The 20,208-nt window shown below is 36.7% G+C and overlaps 2 protein-coding genes across 5 annotated transcripts in view; one reads left to right on the forward strand and one right to left on the reverse strand.

Annotated features, from left to right (window-relative positions):
- The first annotated feature begins 1,731 nt into the window (after positions 1–1,731).
- Positions 1,732–7,620, forward strand: LOC105216935 (uncharacterized). The gene is made up of 7 exons (XM_054234024.1): positions 1,732–2,084; positions 4,574–4,734; positions 4,794–5,075; positions 6,018–6,712; positions 6,853–6,973; positions 7,046–7,248; positions 7,313–7,620. Exons 2-7 carry the CDS (start codon positions 4,582–4,584, stop codon positions 7,401–7,403), a joined length of 1,545 nt encoding a protein of 514 aa, XP_054089999.1. The 5' UTR covers positions 1,732–2,084; positions 4,574–4,581; the 3' UTR covers positions 7,404–7,620.
- A 2,012-nt stretch (positions 7,621–9,632) lies between these two features.
- The window catches only part of LOC105216920 (prominin-2), a 30,390-nt gene continuing 19,814 nt past the window's right edge, over positions 9,633–20,208 (reverse strand). For 2 of the 4 annotated variants that reach the window (XM_054233789.1, XM_054233790.1), the window contains 11 exons: positions 19,266–19,878; positions 14,103–14,394; positions 13,168–13,421; positions 12,754–13,110; positions 12,531–12,686; positions 12,325–12,474; positions 12,083–12,253; positions 11,678–11,869; positions 11,321–11,404; positions 10,209–10,271; positions 9,633–9,969 (listed from right to left, as the gene is read on the reverse strand). In XM_054233789.1, the coding sequence (XP_054089764.1) occupies positions 9,864–9,969; positions 10,209–10,271; positions 11,321–11,404; positions 11,678–11,869; positions 12,083–12,253; positions 12,325–12,474; positions 12,531–12,686; positions 12,754–13,110; positions 13,168–13,421; positions 14,103–14,394; positions 19,266–19,878 (2,438 nt within the window). In that variant the 3' untranslated portion in view covers positions 9,633–9,863. The other 2 variants (XM_054233792.1, XM_054233791.1) reach the window with 2 other exon arrangements.

A 20,208-nucleotide genomic window follows, 5' to 3' on the forward strand; every position in this document is an offset into this window, starting at 1 on the left:
TTAAGGTAATTCCAGTAAAAAACAAGTAAGTAAGCGCTAAGTTCGGGTGTCACCGAACATTTTATACTCTCGCAATCTATTTATTTAATTTTATTAATATAACAAACAGTTAGACTCACATATTCGGCATATATATGGTATAAAGTTCATTGAAAGTTTGAAAACACCTAATATTAAGTATATGGGAGCTAGTGGAAGTTATGAACAAATTTCACTCGTTTTTGGCACGGAGACATTATTAGAAGAAACATATTCCCTCTGAAATTATTCAAAATATCTGAGAGACTTACCTATATTTTCGTTAAAAAATGTATTAGAAGCACTGAGGTCCTCATATTCGATATATAGGGTCTTGAAAACTTATGGACCGATTTCGACGATTTTTAGAGGGGTGATGGCACTCTTTAAATACAGTATTTAAGCGAAGTTCTGTTCCGATATCTTCACTAGTACTAACTTTATATATTGTAAAGTAAACGATTCACACCGACTTCAGAGTTCTGGTATATGGGAAGTAGTACGTGTTTGTGAACCGATTTAGACTATTTTCGCAACATATCATTGGGAAGGTAGGAAGATATTATGAACCGAATTTCATTGAAATTGGTCGAGTAGTTTCGGAGATATGGCGTTTGACCCAAAAGTGGGCGGTTCCACGCCCATTTAAAATTTTGTATATCATTTTGAGTGCACCTCTTCTGCACCTTCCTTATAATAAAATTTAAGCTTTCTCTTGGTTTTCCGTACAGAATTAATGCATTTTTAGTAGTTTTCAACATAAGCTTTGTATGGGAGGTGGGCGTGGTTATAATCCGATTTCCTCCATTTTTGGACTGTATAAGGTAGTATCTAAAGTAAGAAAGTTTCCTTGATATATCTTTAGTAGTTTGGGAGATATGTACAAAAAACTTAGTCGGAAAGCGCTGCAATAATATTGATAATGACAGTATTGCACATATGTACATACATATCTACAATGTACATATGTAAGAAGTTAAATCGAGCAAATAAACAGAAGACTATTCCCCTCCTCAACAATACCACATTTAACACAGTTCGTTGAAGATTTTAATGATATATGTATGTATATCATATCCGCGTCATATATTTCGAAATTCGAATTCAGTATTTTTCATATCATTTTGTTACTTTTATCTGGCAAAAATTATCATTTGATTTGAAGTAGGTATTACTTTACTCTTCCAGTAGCCATTTCACAATTACAAAATTAAATTTATAGATTTATTTGTTATGATGTACATATATAAGGGCTTTTAAAATTATTCGAATAACCTGAAAATCGATTATTCGAATGTCCGGTTTGTAACCGTTCGTATGAATATTACCCGATTAATACTATTCGAATAGTCATAACATTGCGACTATTCGAATAGTCGTTCTACTACGATTATTCGAATAGTTGCTCTGCTGCGAGAATTTGAATAAATGAAAATTTTTTAGTTTCAATTTTCACAATAAAAATATAAATTTTATGAACTTTCGCTATTCGAAAAGTCGACAACGAACGGTTATCCGAATAGTCGGAAATGAGTGGTGAATCGAATAGTCGACAACTTACGACTATCCGGATACTGCAATCCGAATATTATTATTCGTATAATGTCCTATCCGGTTAGCTGATTGTTTAGTACAAACAAATACTCCTCTGCATTACCCTCCAAAAAGTAATAGAGAGATAATCAGAGGAGACAAACTTCACCTATCACACAATAACGTAGAACAGTGATCGGCAGCCCATTGTTGTCGATGTTCTACGTAAAGAAACAGGTGAACAATACGAAGCAGCAAAGATAACAGAACAGAATGATTCTCCAGAAGTATCCGCACTTTAAGAAGAATTGAACAAGTGCACAACACGAACACAGAAACCCGCGCAATTTAAAGTGTGATAAAAACCCAAATTCTCGCAAAACACAAAACCCATCAACACAAATCCACTCACGGAGAGAAAATACACAAACCCAACGCAACCCAAGAAGGAGGAATCTATACCGAACACAAACCCAACAACACGGAGGATTAAAACACTATACAACATAAAACAAGGAAATAACATAAAACAGGTCAATATTTTACATATTCACTAACACTAAATTTATCTAATTACACATAAATCTCAAAACTATAATGTTTAAACTCAACACACTAATCTTTTCTTCAACGGAATCGGCCTCATCGTCACCTTAACCCGACACTGATAATATAATAAAATTTGGAATACATACAGTTCCCTGCTACTGTAAACTTTAACATATTATATTTTACGGCCGTTTATTATAAATTAAAAAATAATAATTTTGAAAATCATAAAATATGATAAATTTGAGTTAAAAATATTTATGACACTTTAAAAAGCATGTAGATATGTGTATAAGAGAACAATTTGAAAAAGAATATAAGATATGACCTTATAAAAAAATATGTTTGTTCTTAAATAAAACAAAATTACAGGGTTCTCAGGTTTCTAGAATTATTGCTTTGCTATCGCTACCGCTCTCACTTTGTCGAGAGCCACAGCATAGCCTTAGCATAACAATGTAAAAGTATGTGATCAACTCTGCTCAGAGTTTTGTTGTGTAAAAAACTATAGCTGGAGCGGGAGCAAAAATTAAATTCTGCGCTTTGCTCTGGCGTAGCGATAGCAAAAAATTGGGAGCGGTAGCACAGCAGAGCTAATGAAAATTTTCATGTGCTACAGCACTCGCATGTGTTTGTTGTTTCTTTTTCTTTTTTGCTGTTTTCTGTCATCTACAAGTATGTATATCATCTATTCCAAATGTATTACAATACTCAATTACTATATACTGAGCAATTACTATGAATTTTATGCTCTGTACAATGCTTCGAAAAGATTTCTGAAGAAAAAGAAAAAAAACGACAAACACATGCGAGAGCTGTAGCACATGAAAATTTTCAAGAGTTGTATAACAATGTATAGTACACCATACTAGTACTCACCATTTCTAAATTCTTAACGTCTCACTAATTCACCACCTAACTTAATTCACCACTCACTTTAAATTCCACAGATTTAATTAACCAAACATGAAATCCACCACACCTAAAATCCGCCAATATAATTCAAAATATTATTGCTCAGTATCTGAAACTAGAAAAGCTAATCACACATGAAATCCACCACACCTAAAATTCGCGTATATAATTCAACGCACTGTTCCTCATCCAATTTTAAACTAAAAAAACATGAATCAAACATGAACCAACCACACCTAGCTTCACAATATCTAACTTATACCACATATTTCCGATAGTGAAAAGATCGAGTGTCTACATTTCTGTACTCTTGCAATATATTGACAATTGTGATACTATCTATAATAACACCTATAGACTTACATACGTATTAGTTCATTAAACAATGGGTCGAATTGACATTTAGATGAAACCCAAATTACTAAACCAAATTTTGTTGGTAACATTCTCTTCTCATTCAAATAACGTTACTTTAAATCTTCATACAACAAAATGTATTACCAATAACGATCCATATAAGGCAACTCTGTTCCAAAAAACTTTGAAATCTATATATACCTTCATCTAGATGACATCAGACACTACAACAGCTGTCACACATAAAATGATATTTAATATATTATTTTTTAACTGAACCCTATTATATACCCAATATAAAGATTTTCACCCTCCAGTTGGTTTAATACGGTATACATCGGTCAGAGTCTTAGTGAAATAAGCGAAACAATTTTCTCACCGGCATTGAACGATGTACATTGTAGTCGTCATATTTAAGGCTAACTTTCGAATGCAAATCGTGTACCAAATCCACATAAATACTAGAATCCACTTTATTGATATTGTCGAAAAGACGCATGAGCCATATATAATCCATGCGCAAACTCTCTTTGAATTTGCATATTTGAGTATGATCCTTATTGCGTAATATAGCAAATAGACGCGAAACTTGCTCCTCACGAAACACTTCTTGACTGTCGGTGGTGGAATACTGTGTACACTTTACACATAAGTGAATAAAAGCAAACCAAAAACGTTAATAATATTGAGTTTAATTTAATGAAATCTGGTTTCACATTCACTAGCCTAAACACAAATGTTAGCTTATTTAATTCTGAACAAGGTATTCATCTTATAAGAAAGACCAAAGATTAAGTTTAAAACTATAAGTACACGATTTGGGGTCAACAACGTCAACAACAAGGTGAAGTGACCACCGCGTTCTTAGGATCAAAAATCCATAGAAAATTTGTGGAATACAGTTATTCCAACAAAGTAATGAATCTCAAGCCCCGGCGGATGGGTGCATGAAATCGATAATGTTGGATAATGAGCCGTTGCTTCCACCAACAATCAACAACTCTTCGATAACACTGGACAGACAAAGCTGTAGGCATTTTTTTCTTTCATTTATTTATTATGTTTCTTTATTCATAATTTCAATTCAATTGCAATTCTAATAATGGTTCAATATTTAAACTTTAGTTTATTTGTCTCAAAATGTATTTAACAATTTTATTCAAAATTACTAAAATTTCCAATTCTCCTGTGGCATTTTCAGCAATCGCCATGAGCAGTATTTCGAGTGATGACGTTTCACCTAACGACCATTATGCGTTGGACATTATAGAAGGACATTTTCTGCAAGACTTTGATGTGAGAGACATCTGGGAACATGTACAAGATATCTTTACCACACCTGAAAAACAATATATAAATGCCGTGAGTGAACCATTCGTAATGGTTTCAAAATATTAATACATTTGTTTTTCCTTTGTTAGAATCTACAAAGCGATAATGAGAGTACACAACATTCCACCACCGACAGTCAAGAAGTGTTTCGTGAGGAGCAAGTTTCGCGTCTATTTGCTATATTACGCAATAAGGATCATACTCAAATATGCAAATTCAAAGAGAATTTGCGCATGGATTATATATGGCTCATGCGTCTTTTCGACAATATCAATAAAGTGGATTCTAGTATTTATGTGGATTTGGTACACGATTTGCATTCGAAAGTTAGCCTTAAATATGACGACTACAATGTACATCGTTCAAAGCCGGTGAGAAAATTGTTTCGCTTATTTCACTAAGACTCCGACCGATGTGTACCGTATTAAACCAACTGGAGGGTGAAAATCTGTATATTGGGTATATAATAGGGTTCAGTTAAAAAAAAAATAATAATGTGTTAAAAATCATTTTATGTATGACAGCTGTAGGGTCTGATGTCATCTAGAGGAAGGTATATATAGATTTCAAAGTTTTTTTTGGAATAGAGTTGCCTTATATGGATCGTTATTGGTAATGATGGATGGATTTAAAGTAATGTTGTATGGATGAGAAAAGAATGTTACCAACAAAATTTGGTTTAGAAATTTGGGTTTCATCTAAATGTCAATTCGACCCATTGTTTAATGAACTAATACGTATGTAAGTCTATAGTTATTATTATAGATAGTATCACAATTGTCAATATATTGCAAGAGTACAGAAATGTAGACACTCGATCTTTTCACTATCGGCAATATGTGGTATAAGTTAGATATTGTGAAGCTTGGTGTGATTAGTTCATGTTCTTTAGTTTAAAATGTTTTTTTAGTTTAAAATTGGATGAGGAACAGTGCGTTGAATTATATACGCGAATTTTAGGTGTGGTGGATTTCATGTGTGATTATTTTCTCTAGTTTCAGATACTGAGCAATAGTATTTTGAATTATATAGGCGGATTTTAGGTGTGGTGGATTGCATGTATGGTTCATTAAATCTGTTGAATTTGAAGTGAGTGGTGAATTAAGTTAGGTGGGGAATTAGTGACACGTTAAGAATTTGTAAATGGTGAGTACTAGAGTGGTGAATTACCCACGCTGTATTCGATAAGTTTAGTCCTGATGAGTTCTTACCATTTTGTTGATCTGTCTTCATTCCTCGCTCAATAACTGCATAACTTTATTTTATTTTGTATTTATTTATCTCTATTTTTGTCCATTATTATGTCTTTTTAGTTTCGAAATTTACGCAGTGCCTTACTTACGATGCCAATCCAAGGTCGTGTGATATTAACTAGCGATTTCGGTTATGGGAAAAAATGGCTCGCCATCGACGTTTGCACGGATTTTGAAGTGGCCCAAGCAATGAATTTTCGAATTTTCTGGATCGATTTGGGCGAGTGCACGAACGCATTGGAAGATTTACGTATGTTACGTTATTTAAAACTTTTGCTGACCAAACCGACACGTTCACCTTCGCCATCCGGTTATGGCTCACTAGAACGTTTCGATCCGAATACGAATGCAATTAAAAATTCAATAGATGAAACTAAACATCTTGTAAGTCATAAGCTCAAAAAGAATGCGAATAAAAAGTGCCTTGTCGTATTGGTGAATGTACGAAATACCCATTCGTTGGAGGTCTTCAATTTGCCATGCAAATTACTTGTGCTTACACGCAGTAAAAAAGTTAGTGATTCATTTGCGCAAAAATTTAGCACAACATTGCGTTTGCGAAATGGTCTAACAAAATTTGAGTTCTATATGCTCTTTGAAAAGTATTTGGGTCATCAGAATTTGGTGAAAAAATATATGGATTTGATTTATGCGCACAGCAATGAACATCCATACTTGCTGAGCTGGATTGGGCAGAGTCTACGTCAAAATTTGGCGAACTGGCAGGATTTGATTGATAAAATGCAACAATCAAAGTGAGTACAAAACAATTTTCATTGGTTGCAATATAGCGAAATTGGCAGAAATATGTTAGTGATTTGTATCGCTGAGTTCTGAGCTGTCATTTTAAATCTGGTTAAGTGCATTTTATTAATTGTGTCTTATTTGAAAACAGATTTGATGGCAAATTCAATGCGGCCATTGAAAAGAGTCTCGATAGTTTACAACCGGAGTTGAGAAAGACGTTCATCAATACATTCACTTACTTTCCGCATGTCATGTATGTGCCACAAAAGGTAAATATATTAATTTCTGTAAACAATACATATTCCGTTGTATTTGTAAAACGTTCCATTCACCCCTTTAAGTTGATCGCTGCGATTTGGTCTGAGGGCAGGTGCGAGAAAGACTTGGATAAGTTGTATCGACATGGTTATCTAGAAAAACTAATTTCACCATGTGGTGAGGTCAGCTATAAACAACTGTTTGTTTACGCCAAACTAATGCATAGCGATGAAGTGTCAGCGAATGATATAATTGAAGTGAAAAGAAAACTGATGCAGTATTATGGGTATGTTGTATATAATAATAATTTCATTATATATTGTTAAAAATATATTTTTTTCCACCTGCAGTTTAGATAAAGATCTGGAGGCGCGCACAGTTTTGTCAGTCAAGCGTGATATACGTGATATATTTGCTATCATGTATTTGTTATCATTTTAATCATTGTGTTGCTGAGGCAACTTCAAACCCTCTCAAATACTCTCTAAAAAGTAATAGAGAGGCAATGCAGAGGAGACAAACCGCAAATCCACAAAACACAAACCCGAACGAATTAAAGTGTAAATAATGAATTGTAAAAAGAAGACCACCCACAAAAAAGGAAATAACATAAATTAGATCAAAATTTTACATATTCACTAACACTAAGTTTAACTAATTACACATTAAACAATTAACTCTATTGTCAACTCACACATCCATATATACATTTTAATGTACACTTAATACATATATAACCAAAGGCCTAGGTGCGCCGTTTGGCAGCCACTCTACCTAACCTAACCTAATACATATATAAACGAAAATTATTATAAATTATACGAAATTTATTTAAAACTCAACCAAATACTCTTTTCTTCAAACGGTATCGGCCTCATCGTCATCTTTACCCGACAGTTGTTATCTATTAATGGAAAATCTTTGGTTACTCTCGCTCTTTAAACTCTTGTAAGTATTTCCATATCTGCGGGGGGACTAAGAACTTCCACTTATATATGGGGTTATATATATATAAATGATCAGGATGACGAGTGGAGTTGAAAGCGATAACTTGAGTAAAAATTTAGATATCTTAATGAAACTTGGAACACATATTCCTTGGCATCCTGAGGAGGTTGCTACGCCCACAAAATGGTGAAAACCCAAAACCTATAACTAAGCCATAAATAATGTTATGAAAATAAAATTTGGAACATAGGATCGCATTAGGAAGGGGCACATTTGGATGTAATTTTTTTGGAAAAGTGGGCGTGGCCCCGCCGCCAAATAGGTTTTTTGTATATAACTTGCAAACCAATTTTTTACAAAATGGAAAATGGGCGTGGCGTCGCCCACTTATGGGTCAAAAGCCATATCTCAGGAACTACTCGACCGATTTCAATGAAATTCGGTATATAACACTTTCTAGATACCCTGATGATATGGGCTAAATCGATTAACAGCTACGCTTACTTCCCATATAACTCAATTTTGAATTCTTCTAATTCGTTCACTTTATAATACATACATATACATTAGGAACAAATGAAAATAGCTTAATAAAACTTTACACAAATACTGTATTTGAGCTGTGACATCACTTGTGGAAACTTGTCAAAATCGGACAATGACTTTTCAAGGTCCCTGATATCGAACATGAAGAACTCAGTGCCTAAGGGTAATTTTTCACCGAAAATATAGGTAAATCTCTCAGATATTTTAATGTAATTCATTCCCTCTGAATTTTTTTCTTATAACAGTTTGTCTCTGTACCAAAAATGGTTAAAATCGTGTCATAACTTCCCCCAGATCCCTTATACCTAATTATAAGTAATATAAACTTAAGTGAGCGTATAGTCTTCGATATATTGTATCTTGGTGGTGAAAACAAGTGAAATCGGTTTAGGAATTACCTAAGTCCCCATATACTATTTATGATGATTTTCGTTATTCTATTGAACTTTATGCCGAATATATGGGTGGAATTGTGTTATCTTTATAAAATTGCATCAATAAATTGCGAAAGCATAAAATGTTCGGTTGCACCCGAACTTACCCATTCCTTACTTGTTTTTTTTTTTATTTTAAATTTATTATTACATTATTTAGAATGATCCGATTTGTTTCAAATAGACACAGTTTTGTTCAACCACTTGTTGAGATTTTGAAGATAATTTCATAATGTCACTCTTATAGAAACCCCTGTTGCTACTGGCAAAAAACTGGGAGAGTCTATTTTTAAAAGTTTCGATTGAGACAAATTATCAACATCATTCGTTATAGACGGGAACAGCTATTAATAATTTCGTGCGGGTCTGGACTATGAGGTGCATGCAAAAGAACCTTCCAAAAAAAGCTTTTTTTCTGTTATTAAAGGAAAAAAAGCTATATTGTTGACCAATAACTTATTTTTCATATATATAAAAATTTGCACACGTCTGCAGTTTGGTCCAACCATCTGTCCATTCGGCCATTCAAGCGATAATTTGAATTGAAATCTATCTGAAGAAAAATTAAAAAGAAGATGGCCAAAATCGGACTTATGCGACTAAAAAATAGTAGTTAAACAAAAAGGGATATAACAAAGCTATAGTGTTAGTTCCGTCCATTTTCATTCGTCCATGAGAGGGTTAACGACAGAGATGAGAGTAGAGGTAAAGAAACTGCTTTTAACTTAAAATACCGATTAATTTTATTGCGAAAACGGCATACATTTTCATAATAAATTTCTTCTTAATTTCAACTCTTATTAATAATGCAATAATTTTTCTTACATTTAAAAAAAAGTGATTCGAAAATATAACGGAAATTTTTGTTAGTTTGTGTATAGAAAAAATCAGCATGGAAAATACAGTGGTGGTCAATGAATAGTAAGTAAACCCATTTAGATGAGGAGTAGCCTCAATACTGGCGCTCACGCTATTAACGCATATGATGATGATTCATATATATTGGATTTGGTGATTCGACATCCTCGAAGACCATGTCCTCTTCCGCATTCCAACGTACACTGCGCACGCTGCCATACCTGAAGGAGACGAGCGAAAAATGGTTAGAAGTGTGTGTGCAGTGTTGGAGAGGGTGTGATTGAGAAAATAATTAAAGTTTATTCGGTTTTTGTTTTGTTGTTGTTGTTGGCATAAAGGCAGCATTATGGCGGCATACGAAGTGCAGTGAATGTTGTATAGAAATGTGTGTATAAGTGTTTAGAAAAGTTTAATTTAGTTTTAATTTTTGTTCAATTTGCTTTAATAACGTGGCCTGAACCTGTTCATCATGCCGGGCGGTGGTGGTGGTGGCGGTGCCGTGCGTGGCGGTGTTCGACGCGCGCTATAAAGAGAGTTTAAAGTATAGAGAAATTATGAAAAGTAATGTTTGGAACTCAAAGAAAAGGAAAACAAAGATTGCGTGTTGATTTCGAAAATTGATAATCGCAACCTAGTGATTTGAAAATACAGATATTAGAACAATAAAAAGACCGAGGGCTTACGGCAAGGTTTAGGTTAAAAGGCAGACCTCTGCATTTGCAGAAGATTTCACCTGCACAATTAAAATAAATGTTTCAGTCTGGAAAATGCTGGACATTGGAGGAAGAAATGTTTAGATCATTCCAGCTCGCCTTCCTCTAAACACCATTGGCAGCTTGTATCTGCTAGTCTCACCGCATGTGTTCCTGTAGGACAGTGTCCAGTAAGCACATCTATGATAGCGCAGAGATTGCTAAGAGAAAGTAGTTTAAAGCACTCTTTACCTTCCACTGCGACCAAAACCTCACAACTGCACAGGTGCAGGATGTTGTCCAGAGTTTGGCGAGCTCATGTGGACCGTGGACTGCCAACTCGCTCTCAATCCGGTGTTAATGTTGCTAGGCTTGACTGCGTTGCACTTTTCAACGATTCAACAGGAACGGGATACCCACCCAGGTGAGATACCGAAGTAGTAGAAGCTATTGATAAGAAAGTTGAACACCCCTTAACTAACATGGAGCACACTGACATCGGTTTCAATGCTAGTACTGCAGCTCTGCTGTCGGAATGAATACATACTTCCCTGAAGGAGGTCAGACTACGGAGCAGTATGTCTACTGTTACCTGTTTAGTGATTGGTCCCTATCTACAAGTTCTTATGTCAGCCTTCGGGGTCTAGCTTGTTTGCTTTCAAACGCCTAGGTGAGGACCTTTCCAACTAAGTTTACATGAAGGTTGGAGTACCGACTTCTAAAATAGCGACATAAAAGTCGACAATTTTTTTTTCTGATCTTAAAAATCTATATCCCAATTGATGAGATACAATTAATTAGGGCTTCGATACTTCAGTTTATACCTACGAGGGGCGATCATTGATTCGAAACCAATTGTTCTTAAAAATAGTATACTTACGCAGCCACTGCGGCAGAATCCTGCGCCGGCGCACCATATGTCTCACTTTCATCGATTTCAAAATCTTCAGTACCGCTACGTTGACTATGAGACAAAAAACAGAAATATATTATTAAAACAATAAACAATCGGTAGGAAATTTGGAGATCACTGGGGCATGTTGGGTTCAACTTGCGAGCAGGTAAATAACTGGAGAGACAGAAGAAGACAGTGCATGCTTGTGAAAGAAAGTTTGCATTACAAAATCAGGTTGGGTGGGTTAATAAGTGTATTCAGCTATTTTGTTTGACAAACTATTTATTATTGGGTTGTGACAGGTTTCGTGCAGTTTTAAAATTACCAACAACAGCTACTCACAGCCTCTTATGGCGCGGATTACCGGCACGCATTAGATTGGTGACGGCGCGTGTTGTCAATGTCACGCGATGGCGCAGACGCGTCGGTGTACGCGGCATTGGTCTGGCTTGCTGTGCATCGGGACTAGCTTGCAAAACGGGTGTCATGGAGCGACGAGTGGGGCGTTCATATTTCTCACGTTCGGTGCGACGTCTTACACATTCGGCGAGCGAGAGAGGATGTAAGTAGTTAGTGGTTGGTAATTAAAATCGAACGCACACAATTATTAGTAAAAATAGAGTCGACTTTATCGAAGGAGTTGTAATTTTTTGTATGTCTCTTTAAAGTCAACTTTATTTTGTCTAATTTCGATTGTTGGTATGAAAAATGCTCGAACTTATACTCAATTTATGCGCGCGAACTTACAGTTTCGGTTTATTGCGTCCGTTACTGTGTGAGTACGCCGGTTGCTCTCGCTGCTCGCGTCTTACACCAGCGCGTGACTCAGAACGTGTGGCGGCACTACTGCTGGCTGTAGGCGCTGGCTGCCAATTGTCTTCGGCTTCCAAATCGAACTCTTCTGTACCTTGTTTGCGTCTATATGAAATGAAGAATTTGGACATGCAGATAACAACTAAACTGTTCAAGTTAGCTTAATCTCAACGTACAGTTGTGGTCTCGCTTGAGTTCCGCGTTGCTGTTGTGCACTACTGCTGCTCGTGTACATTCGCGGTTGACTGGGCTCTCGTTCCATCGATGTGGCACGACTGGCGCTCGACGAACCCCAATTATCTTCGGCATCTGTGCCAGTACGACGCCTAAATTTAGAAAACATATTCATAAGTTATATAGGTCCCAAGTATACACTACTAACTGTTGAGTTCGGCTACGTGCCGGTGTGCTGGCCGCTACACTCTCACGCGCTCGACTCATTTCCCGATCACGACTGCGTACATCTCGTTGCTCTCGTCTTGGTGGCGGTGACTCTTCAGTGGCGATATCCAGCGTCTCTTCGGTAGCTGTGCGGCGTCTACAAAGAACATAAAAAATTTATATAACTCGATGAATAACTGACATCTTAGAGTGTAAGTACGTACAGTGGCGGTCGACTAGCGCTACTTGCACTACGTGGCTCGCGTGCCGCCGAACTAGTGGTTCGTTCTCGCCGCCGGCTGCGACTGTCCGATCTTTCAGCTGAACGTGCTTGCGCACGACGCAAACGATTTATACGTCGTTGTATGGTGATCAGATTGAGTCCAACGGGTGTACCGACCGACCAAAGTAAGAGTGTTATAAATATGCAGAACCACAATGCATTGATGTAGTCGACAATATTGCGGCATAGGAAAATGCGATTCGCATCGAAGATATCGAAGAATGGTCGACATTTGGCAGTGGTGTCTCCCAATTGTGATGACATAGTTGCTTTGCTATTTGTCAGATACGCTTTCAATCTGAAAGTGTAGAAATGTGTGAAGTTATAGTATTTGAGACAACAATCTGTGCTAAACCTTTCCGTATAGACGCGTGTTTGATTACTGCAAATCTCGCCCGCAGTCTTTTCCAAATAACCCTGTACGTTGCGTAGGTGATTTAGTGTTTGGTTAACTTGTTTGGCCCAAGGATCCCGTTGCAATTCTAAAGCCGTCAAATGATAAAGTATTTCATTCTGCAATTGCTCGAGTGGCTGTAGTATGGACGCCTGTAAACGTTTCGAACGACTGCCGAGTGTAGTCATGCGCGATGAGGTGGCCACATCTTGAATCTGAGAAAGTATCGGGTTAGTTAAAATAAAGAACGACAATGAGCGACCCCCATATTACTCAACGTAGTTAAGATTTTACTTTTCTGAAATTTTGAGTTATAAATCTCCCAAACCGTAGCAAGTTGTAAGCAAAAAGAAAAAAACATTGAAAACCTATACTTATTCCATGGTTTCAATATTATCGACACTGTAGAAACTCTTTCTGTAGAGAGATCGGAAAAGATTTATAAAATAATTTCAGCGTTTCTTTCTCTGAGTTTTTCTTACGAGGAATGTGGTAGAAACGATAAAAGTTTTTGAAAAATTTGTCTTTCAGGATATTGAAGTATTCTTGCCGTGAGTTCTAATCAACTTTTTTTTGAGTGAGAGTAAAATGTAGTGAGAAAAAGATCGAAACTTTTCTTTAAGAAAAAGCTTCTCTCTGACGTTATTTCAAATCGAGTCGAATAATTGCGTTTTCCACATAATTTTTCCTACAACTCATAAGAAATTATCTGTCACATGACAATGATTGAATCAACCGCAGATAACAAACCACATAGTTTTATGGTCTTGAGACATTCATTCATACCCATAAGCACTCTACAACCACTAATCTAATATAAAATTTAGTAGTATTAAACAAAAAAAAATGTGTAATAGCATCTGGGCTCACAGATCGCTCCCCAGAACTTCGCTTACCTGTAGCGCCACCCTCTGCATTTGATCGATGAACGTAGCCAAATCCTTCTCAGGCGTCGGTGCACCAATGCTAACCCGGTATGTGGTTAGATTGAAGGATGAAGTGTGCAGCATATTCTCCAGTATATTCTGTATGGTCTGCGTCAGCGAGAGCATAGTACGTTCGGATACGGTGATTGCATCAATAGCCGTGGTCACTTTTGGGAATTGCTTTAAATCGGCAATTTGTGTGGTATTAACGAATGCATCCAGTTGGAAGACATTGTACGATGCTTGGTTTTGTTCACAACCTCTGCGCTCAAGTGCCGATTCCACGCACACCAATATGTGTTTGGCACATGTGTGTCGGAGTTGTGGGGAGCGGTGTAGCAAACCACACAAATAAATTAACCGCACAAAAACACACACAACGCCGCAGGGCGATGGACGAAGGACGTACAAGACACACATGCGCACAAGCAGAACGTTTGCATTGAAGAAGACGTGATTTGAGGTTAAACAGCCATTGAAAAGGCGTTGGAGCCAAGCAACGATTGCCCGTGGTGAGTTATGGCGAATGGGTGTGGGAGCGTGTGTTTTCGCACGTATATTGTGTAGGCGTGTTGATTTGAAGATTATTTCGAGAATTGCAGCCATGCAATGTGGCGTTAGGAGACGGTTAGAGGCAAGTGATAAAGAATTTTGATAGAATGTTGCATTGTTTCTCCATTGTATAAGTTAGTTCATAGTTGTTTGTGCATAGCGGGCAGTAGTGTAAAATTAGGTTGAGTAGTTTTAATGGGGCACTCAGAGTGTGGGTTGTTGTTGTAAGTTGTAATAGCTGCTGATTTAGTACAGAAACGGGGTGGAGGTAGAACATTTGTAACGGTGGGTGCATGATTTGTACATACAGAGGCTAACAGGGCGGGGAGCTTTCTATATGGAATATATACAATGGAAAAAATAGAGCGAGAATGCGAAAAATTCCTTCAATGAGGCGTTTCGCTTGCTATGCTGGGTATGGTGGCTGGGAAGTTTATTCTAAACGAATTCTTTAATAATTTTTTTAAGGTACAAAATGGGATTTGGATATATATAAATTATTAAACGAAAACTAATTATTGGGCTTCATTTGCATATTTTAGATATTGCATATTTATATAAAAAGGTGTTAAGGAAAACTAAGTTAAATTGATAATGATTACACCAAAACAATTGGTACCGAGCCCACACATCTATCAGTAACCGTAGATGATATTTAGAATCATATAAGCTCATACTGATCTATACTTTCTATTTATTATTTCAACTAGAACCTCTTTAATTAGACATCTGTGCGATAACAAACATTTTTTTGAGCTTAAAGATTTAAGGGGTTACATGGGTTTTGTGGATTCAAAAAATCGATTTTTTGGCTTATTAACTTCTACAACATCTCAAGAATATTGTCCTAAATTTTCAGTCGATCCGAATAATAGTTTCGGAGATACAGCCTTTGGACGGTGTGCGCTCGAATTCAGATATTATTGTTACTCAAAACTTTAAACACGTTTTTCTCGGAACCGTGTTTTCAAAGTCGGTTATCAAATGTTCTCGAAAACTACTCAAACGATTTTGATGAGATATACATGTTCGAGATACAATTTACTCTTGCTTGAACGAAGGATTTTATTTTTTGTACTCTCGCAACAAAGTTGCTAAAAAGAGTATAATAGTTTTGTCCACATAACGGTTGTTTGTTAGTCCTAAAACTAAACGAGTTAGACATAGGGTTACATATATCTAAATGATCAGGTCAAATCCGGATGTCTGTCTGTCCGTCCGTCTGTCCGTCCCTGCAAGCTGTAACTTAATATTTGGTACAAATGATTGTTCTAGGAAGGGGCATATTTTAATGTAATATTTTTGGGAAAGTAGGTGTGGCCCCACCCCCTACTAAGTTTTTTGTACATATCTCGTAAACTACCAAAGCTATATCAACGAAACTTTCAGGAGTCGTTTTTTCAGGTATTGCCTTATATAGTCCAAAAATGGAGAAAATCGAATTATAACCATGTCCACCTCCTATACAAAGGTTACGTTGAAAACTACTATAATTGCTTTAATTCAGTAAGGAAACCCAACAGAAGCCTTTAATTTCATTATAAAGAAGGCACAGAAGAACCGCGTTCAAAATTGTATACAACATTTTAAATGGGCGTGGTTCCGCCCACTTATGGGTCAAAAACCATATCTCCGAAACTACTCGACCAATTTCAATGAAATTCGGTTTTTAATATTTCCCTTGCATCCCAATGATATGTTGTGACAATAGTCCAAATCGGATCACAACCACGCCTACATCCCACATACCAGAACTTTGAAGTCGAAGAGTGAAGTCAACTAGTGAAGATATCGGAACAGAACTTTGCACAAATACTACATTTAAAGTGTGGCATCGCCCTTCTAAAAATCGTCAAAATCGGACCATTAATTTTCAAGGCTCCATGTATCGAACATAAGCACCTCAGGGCTTCTAATTATTTTTTTTTACCGAAAATATAGGTAAGTTTCTCAGATATTTTGAAGAAATTCGGAAACAATATCTATCTTTTAATAATATGTCGCCTTGCCTAAAATACGTAAAATCGGGTCACCACTTCACCTAACTCCCATATACCTAATATTAGGGTTTCCAATATTCAATGTACTTTATACCATATACATATATGCCGAATATGTGGGTCAAATTGTTTGTTATATTAATCTAATTAAATAAATAAATAAAATAAAAATAATGTTGAAATTTGACCGACATTTCTATTTCTTTTGGAAAAATGTCTGCCAAAATTCCAATTTTTACTTTTTTGTCTTTCCTTCGTTCAAGCACGTGATTATGGCCTTACCTAAAACATTTATTTTTGTTTTTTTTTTTCATTTTGGATGATCCTAACATGAGTTACGCGGAAACACCTTTTTTTCCGAGGGGTCACCGGAAATGACGTCGCAATGGAGGAGTTTTAATTTTTTTTTTGAAAATTTCAGAACTTTTTCTTTAAATATGTATCTATAAGACATAAAATATTTGAATCACATAAATAATTTTTTACATAGACAAAAATATTGAAAATAGGCCATTTTTTACGCGACGAAACCAATGTAACCCCTTAAGTTTAAAGTTACCTTACGTTATCATGAACAACTTTCTCAAAATAATTGGAATTTATGTGAACCTAAAGAATTTAGAACTGGCAAACGCTTTAAGTTTTCAGTCACATCAAGATGATCTATCAACAGTTAGATAACGAGTTGAATCATTAGGTCTCTCGAAAATATACCTAACTGATAAATTATATTCTCGGCATTTCGTCTTCTCATTTCATTTCAGTAAAGTGAAAATGCATAAAGAACATACTTCGATGTGGAGTATTTTTGCCACACTTCATAATAAAATCTGCCCATATAACCGTGTTTCATAAAATTATATATGTCGAAGCAAAGGAGATATGTATAATCCTGCGACACTTTATTACAAAAATTCCTAACTATTTACGTTACGTCTTTATTTCTCTCTCCCTATTCTGACTGTTAATATATTTTTATGTTTGAACGAAATGCCATAGTCACTTTAGTTCTGGGATGGCAGCTCACCGAAACTATGTCCCCTACCCTATAAATATAATCTTTTTTGAGTTTCAGATCCCGTCGCAGGATATCAATAAATTAATATTAATCATTATGGGAGTTTCCGAAGGAAAGTCTTTAGCTGGTTAAAAAAAGAGGACATACTCATTTCGAAACAATATCTTTTCAAATGGTATTCCAAGTTAGTCTCATTATCAGATATTAACTAAGCACGAGTCGGAATTGTCTGAAAATCTTTCTACATTCTAAAATCCACAATTTTTTATGTAGTTTTCGAGAGAAAAGTTTTGCGAAAGGTTTATGGTCTTTTGAATATTGGCGATGGAACGATGAGCAGTATGAGTTATACGAAGGCATTGACATAGTTTATCGAATAAAAAGACAGCAGCTACGCTGGTTGGTGATATTGTTCGAAAGGACTAAAGTGCTAAAGCATTGAAAAGTACCGCTGGTGAAAGCCGAGGAAGAGGAAGACCCCCAATCCATTGGAAAGACCACGCTTCACTTGGTATCGCTAATTGGCGTCAAACAGCGAGCAGACAGAACGAATGGCGAAGGTTATAGATTACTAAGGACCAGGAAACCGCATTAAAAAATCTAGTCACCAGCAAAAGGGAACTGTATAAAAATCCTTTGGTATTTAAAAACATATATTAACACAAACTATAACGTTAATTACTTCATGAAGACTTTTTCAGCAATGCTTTGGGTATCTTATTTTTCTCTAACTCTTCAATACAATCTCCTTTCCTTAGATACTTCCGCTTTTATATTTAGTTTCTAGTAAAATTTAGAGGTGGGGATTACAGACAAAGATTTCACTTTCAGGACGTACAATCTTGAGCACCTACACTGTTTCAAAGTTTCATACGCTCTTCTCTGTGTCATACATAAATATTATATCCTATGGATATCCCTGGATGCACATATATACAAGGAATTGTGTTCCATCTCATTACAGTTCATTATGTTAAATCAGACATTAACATAACGCTTACGCAAGCCGCTACAGCGTTATACGGAGCGTCATACGAGGTTTGGAGAAGAAGTAGACTACGTTCATCAATAAATATTACATAACGGATTCATTTGGCAGTATTGAAAAATAGCGTCGCGCTGTAGTAGCCGGACATTTTGACAATTAAGTGCGGTATGGGCGATGCAAGTAAAGAACCTGCACACATTTGCTATATAAACATGGGTAGGTCCAGCAGATCGGTGAATAAAAAGAAGCACGTACAGTATCAAGCTAATTGGATTTATGGCTTTGCTTCATAAGCAACAATAATTTTTTGGCTTCAACAATTTGAATTGGTGAGTTGGAGCCACATGCGGTTGGGCTGCGCTAAATGTACGTTGGATGCATAATAACTACATTGTAGAGGGGATGAGGATGAGGGACTATAGTGTATAGCTACAATTACCAGGCAGGTAACACAGTGAGTGTGTGATTTCGTTAGCATATTATACCAAAAATCTAGCATCTGTAATTCAATTTACAACAATGTCTACTTGTCTAATAGCTATGCTTTGGCCATTTGCCATTTGCCATGTGCATACCTCAGCGCCGTTGCGAGGCTAACGTTTACAATCGAGCGATTCACACCTTCCGGCCGTAGCAGTTCGCCAATGATGCCCGTCTGTGGTTCGTGTGCGTACACATAACCCGGTTTATCGAATAACTTACCCAATAAATGATAGCTGGACGCATCGGACACATCCGCAAGCTGATTGTTACCCCAATTACCAGCTGTACCAGTAGTGCCAGCATTTGCCGTCGCCATCGTCGTCGCATCGTACATTGAACGACAGAGAAATACTTCCGTATTGCCGCCTATGGCAAGTGTCAGTACACCGTAGAAAGTAATACAAATACTGCCCAAACAGATAATCAGTACGGACATCAGCAGCACAACGCCGGCTTTCACATTCGATTCGCATAGGAAGCAACAGTATGACATGAGACCGAAGAGCAGCACCCAACCGATAACTAAGGCAGCCACCCAACCGGCTGTCCAATAGGAGTTGGACCAACTCTGCAATTCCTCGTAGCTGGGTTCGAGTGTGGGCCAAACGCCTTGCAAGCGTTCGAGCAGCGCATTTATGGTTGAGGTGAGCATTTGCGCGTTGGCTTTCGTGCGATGCCGTATGCTCTCCAGCTGCTCGAGGGTATCTGCATGGAGAAAGAAAATAGGTATTAGCTTGTGAGTAAGCGTCACATGTGCGGATGAAAGCTTAGCGCGTAAATGGAATTGCTTCCTCACATACAAATATCCCCACTACGCAGCAGCGTCTAATCAACTATTTCGGCAGTTGTTTACTGCTTGGTCAGCGTAAATTAAGCACAAAATTCATTTGCAGCTGTCAATTAAGCGAGGTTAAATTGAACGTTGCGCTAAGAGTAGGAGGACCTAAGCACAATTCATATTGCTCACATATTTTTGGAAAATTCAAGTCGGGTTTTACTAACTTTTGTAGAATCGCGGACAGTCATTGAGAAAAT

The sequence above is a fragment of the Zeugodacus cucurbitae genome, chromosome 6, assembly GCF_028554725.1.
Source record: "Zeugodacus cucurbitae isolate PBARC_wt_2022May chromosome 6, idZeuCucr1.2, whole genome shotgun sequence".
NCBI classification, from domain to species: domain Eukaryota; kingdom Metazoa; phylum Arthropoda; class Insecta; order Diptera; family Tephritidae; genus Zeugodacus; species Zeugodacus cucurbitae.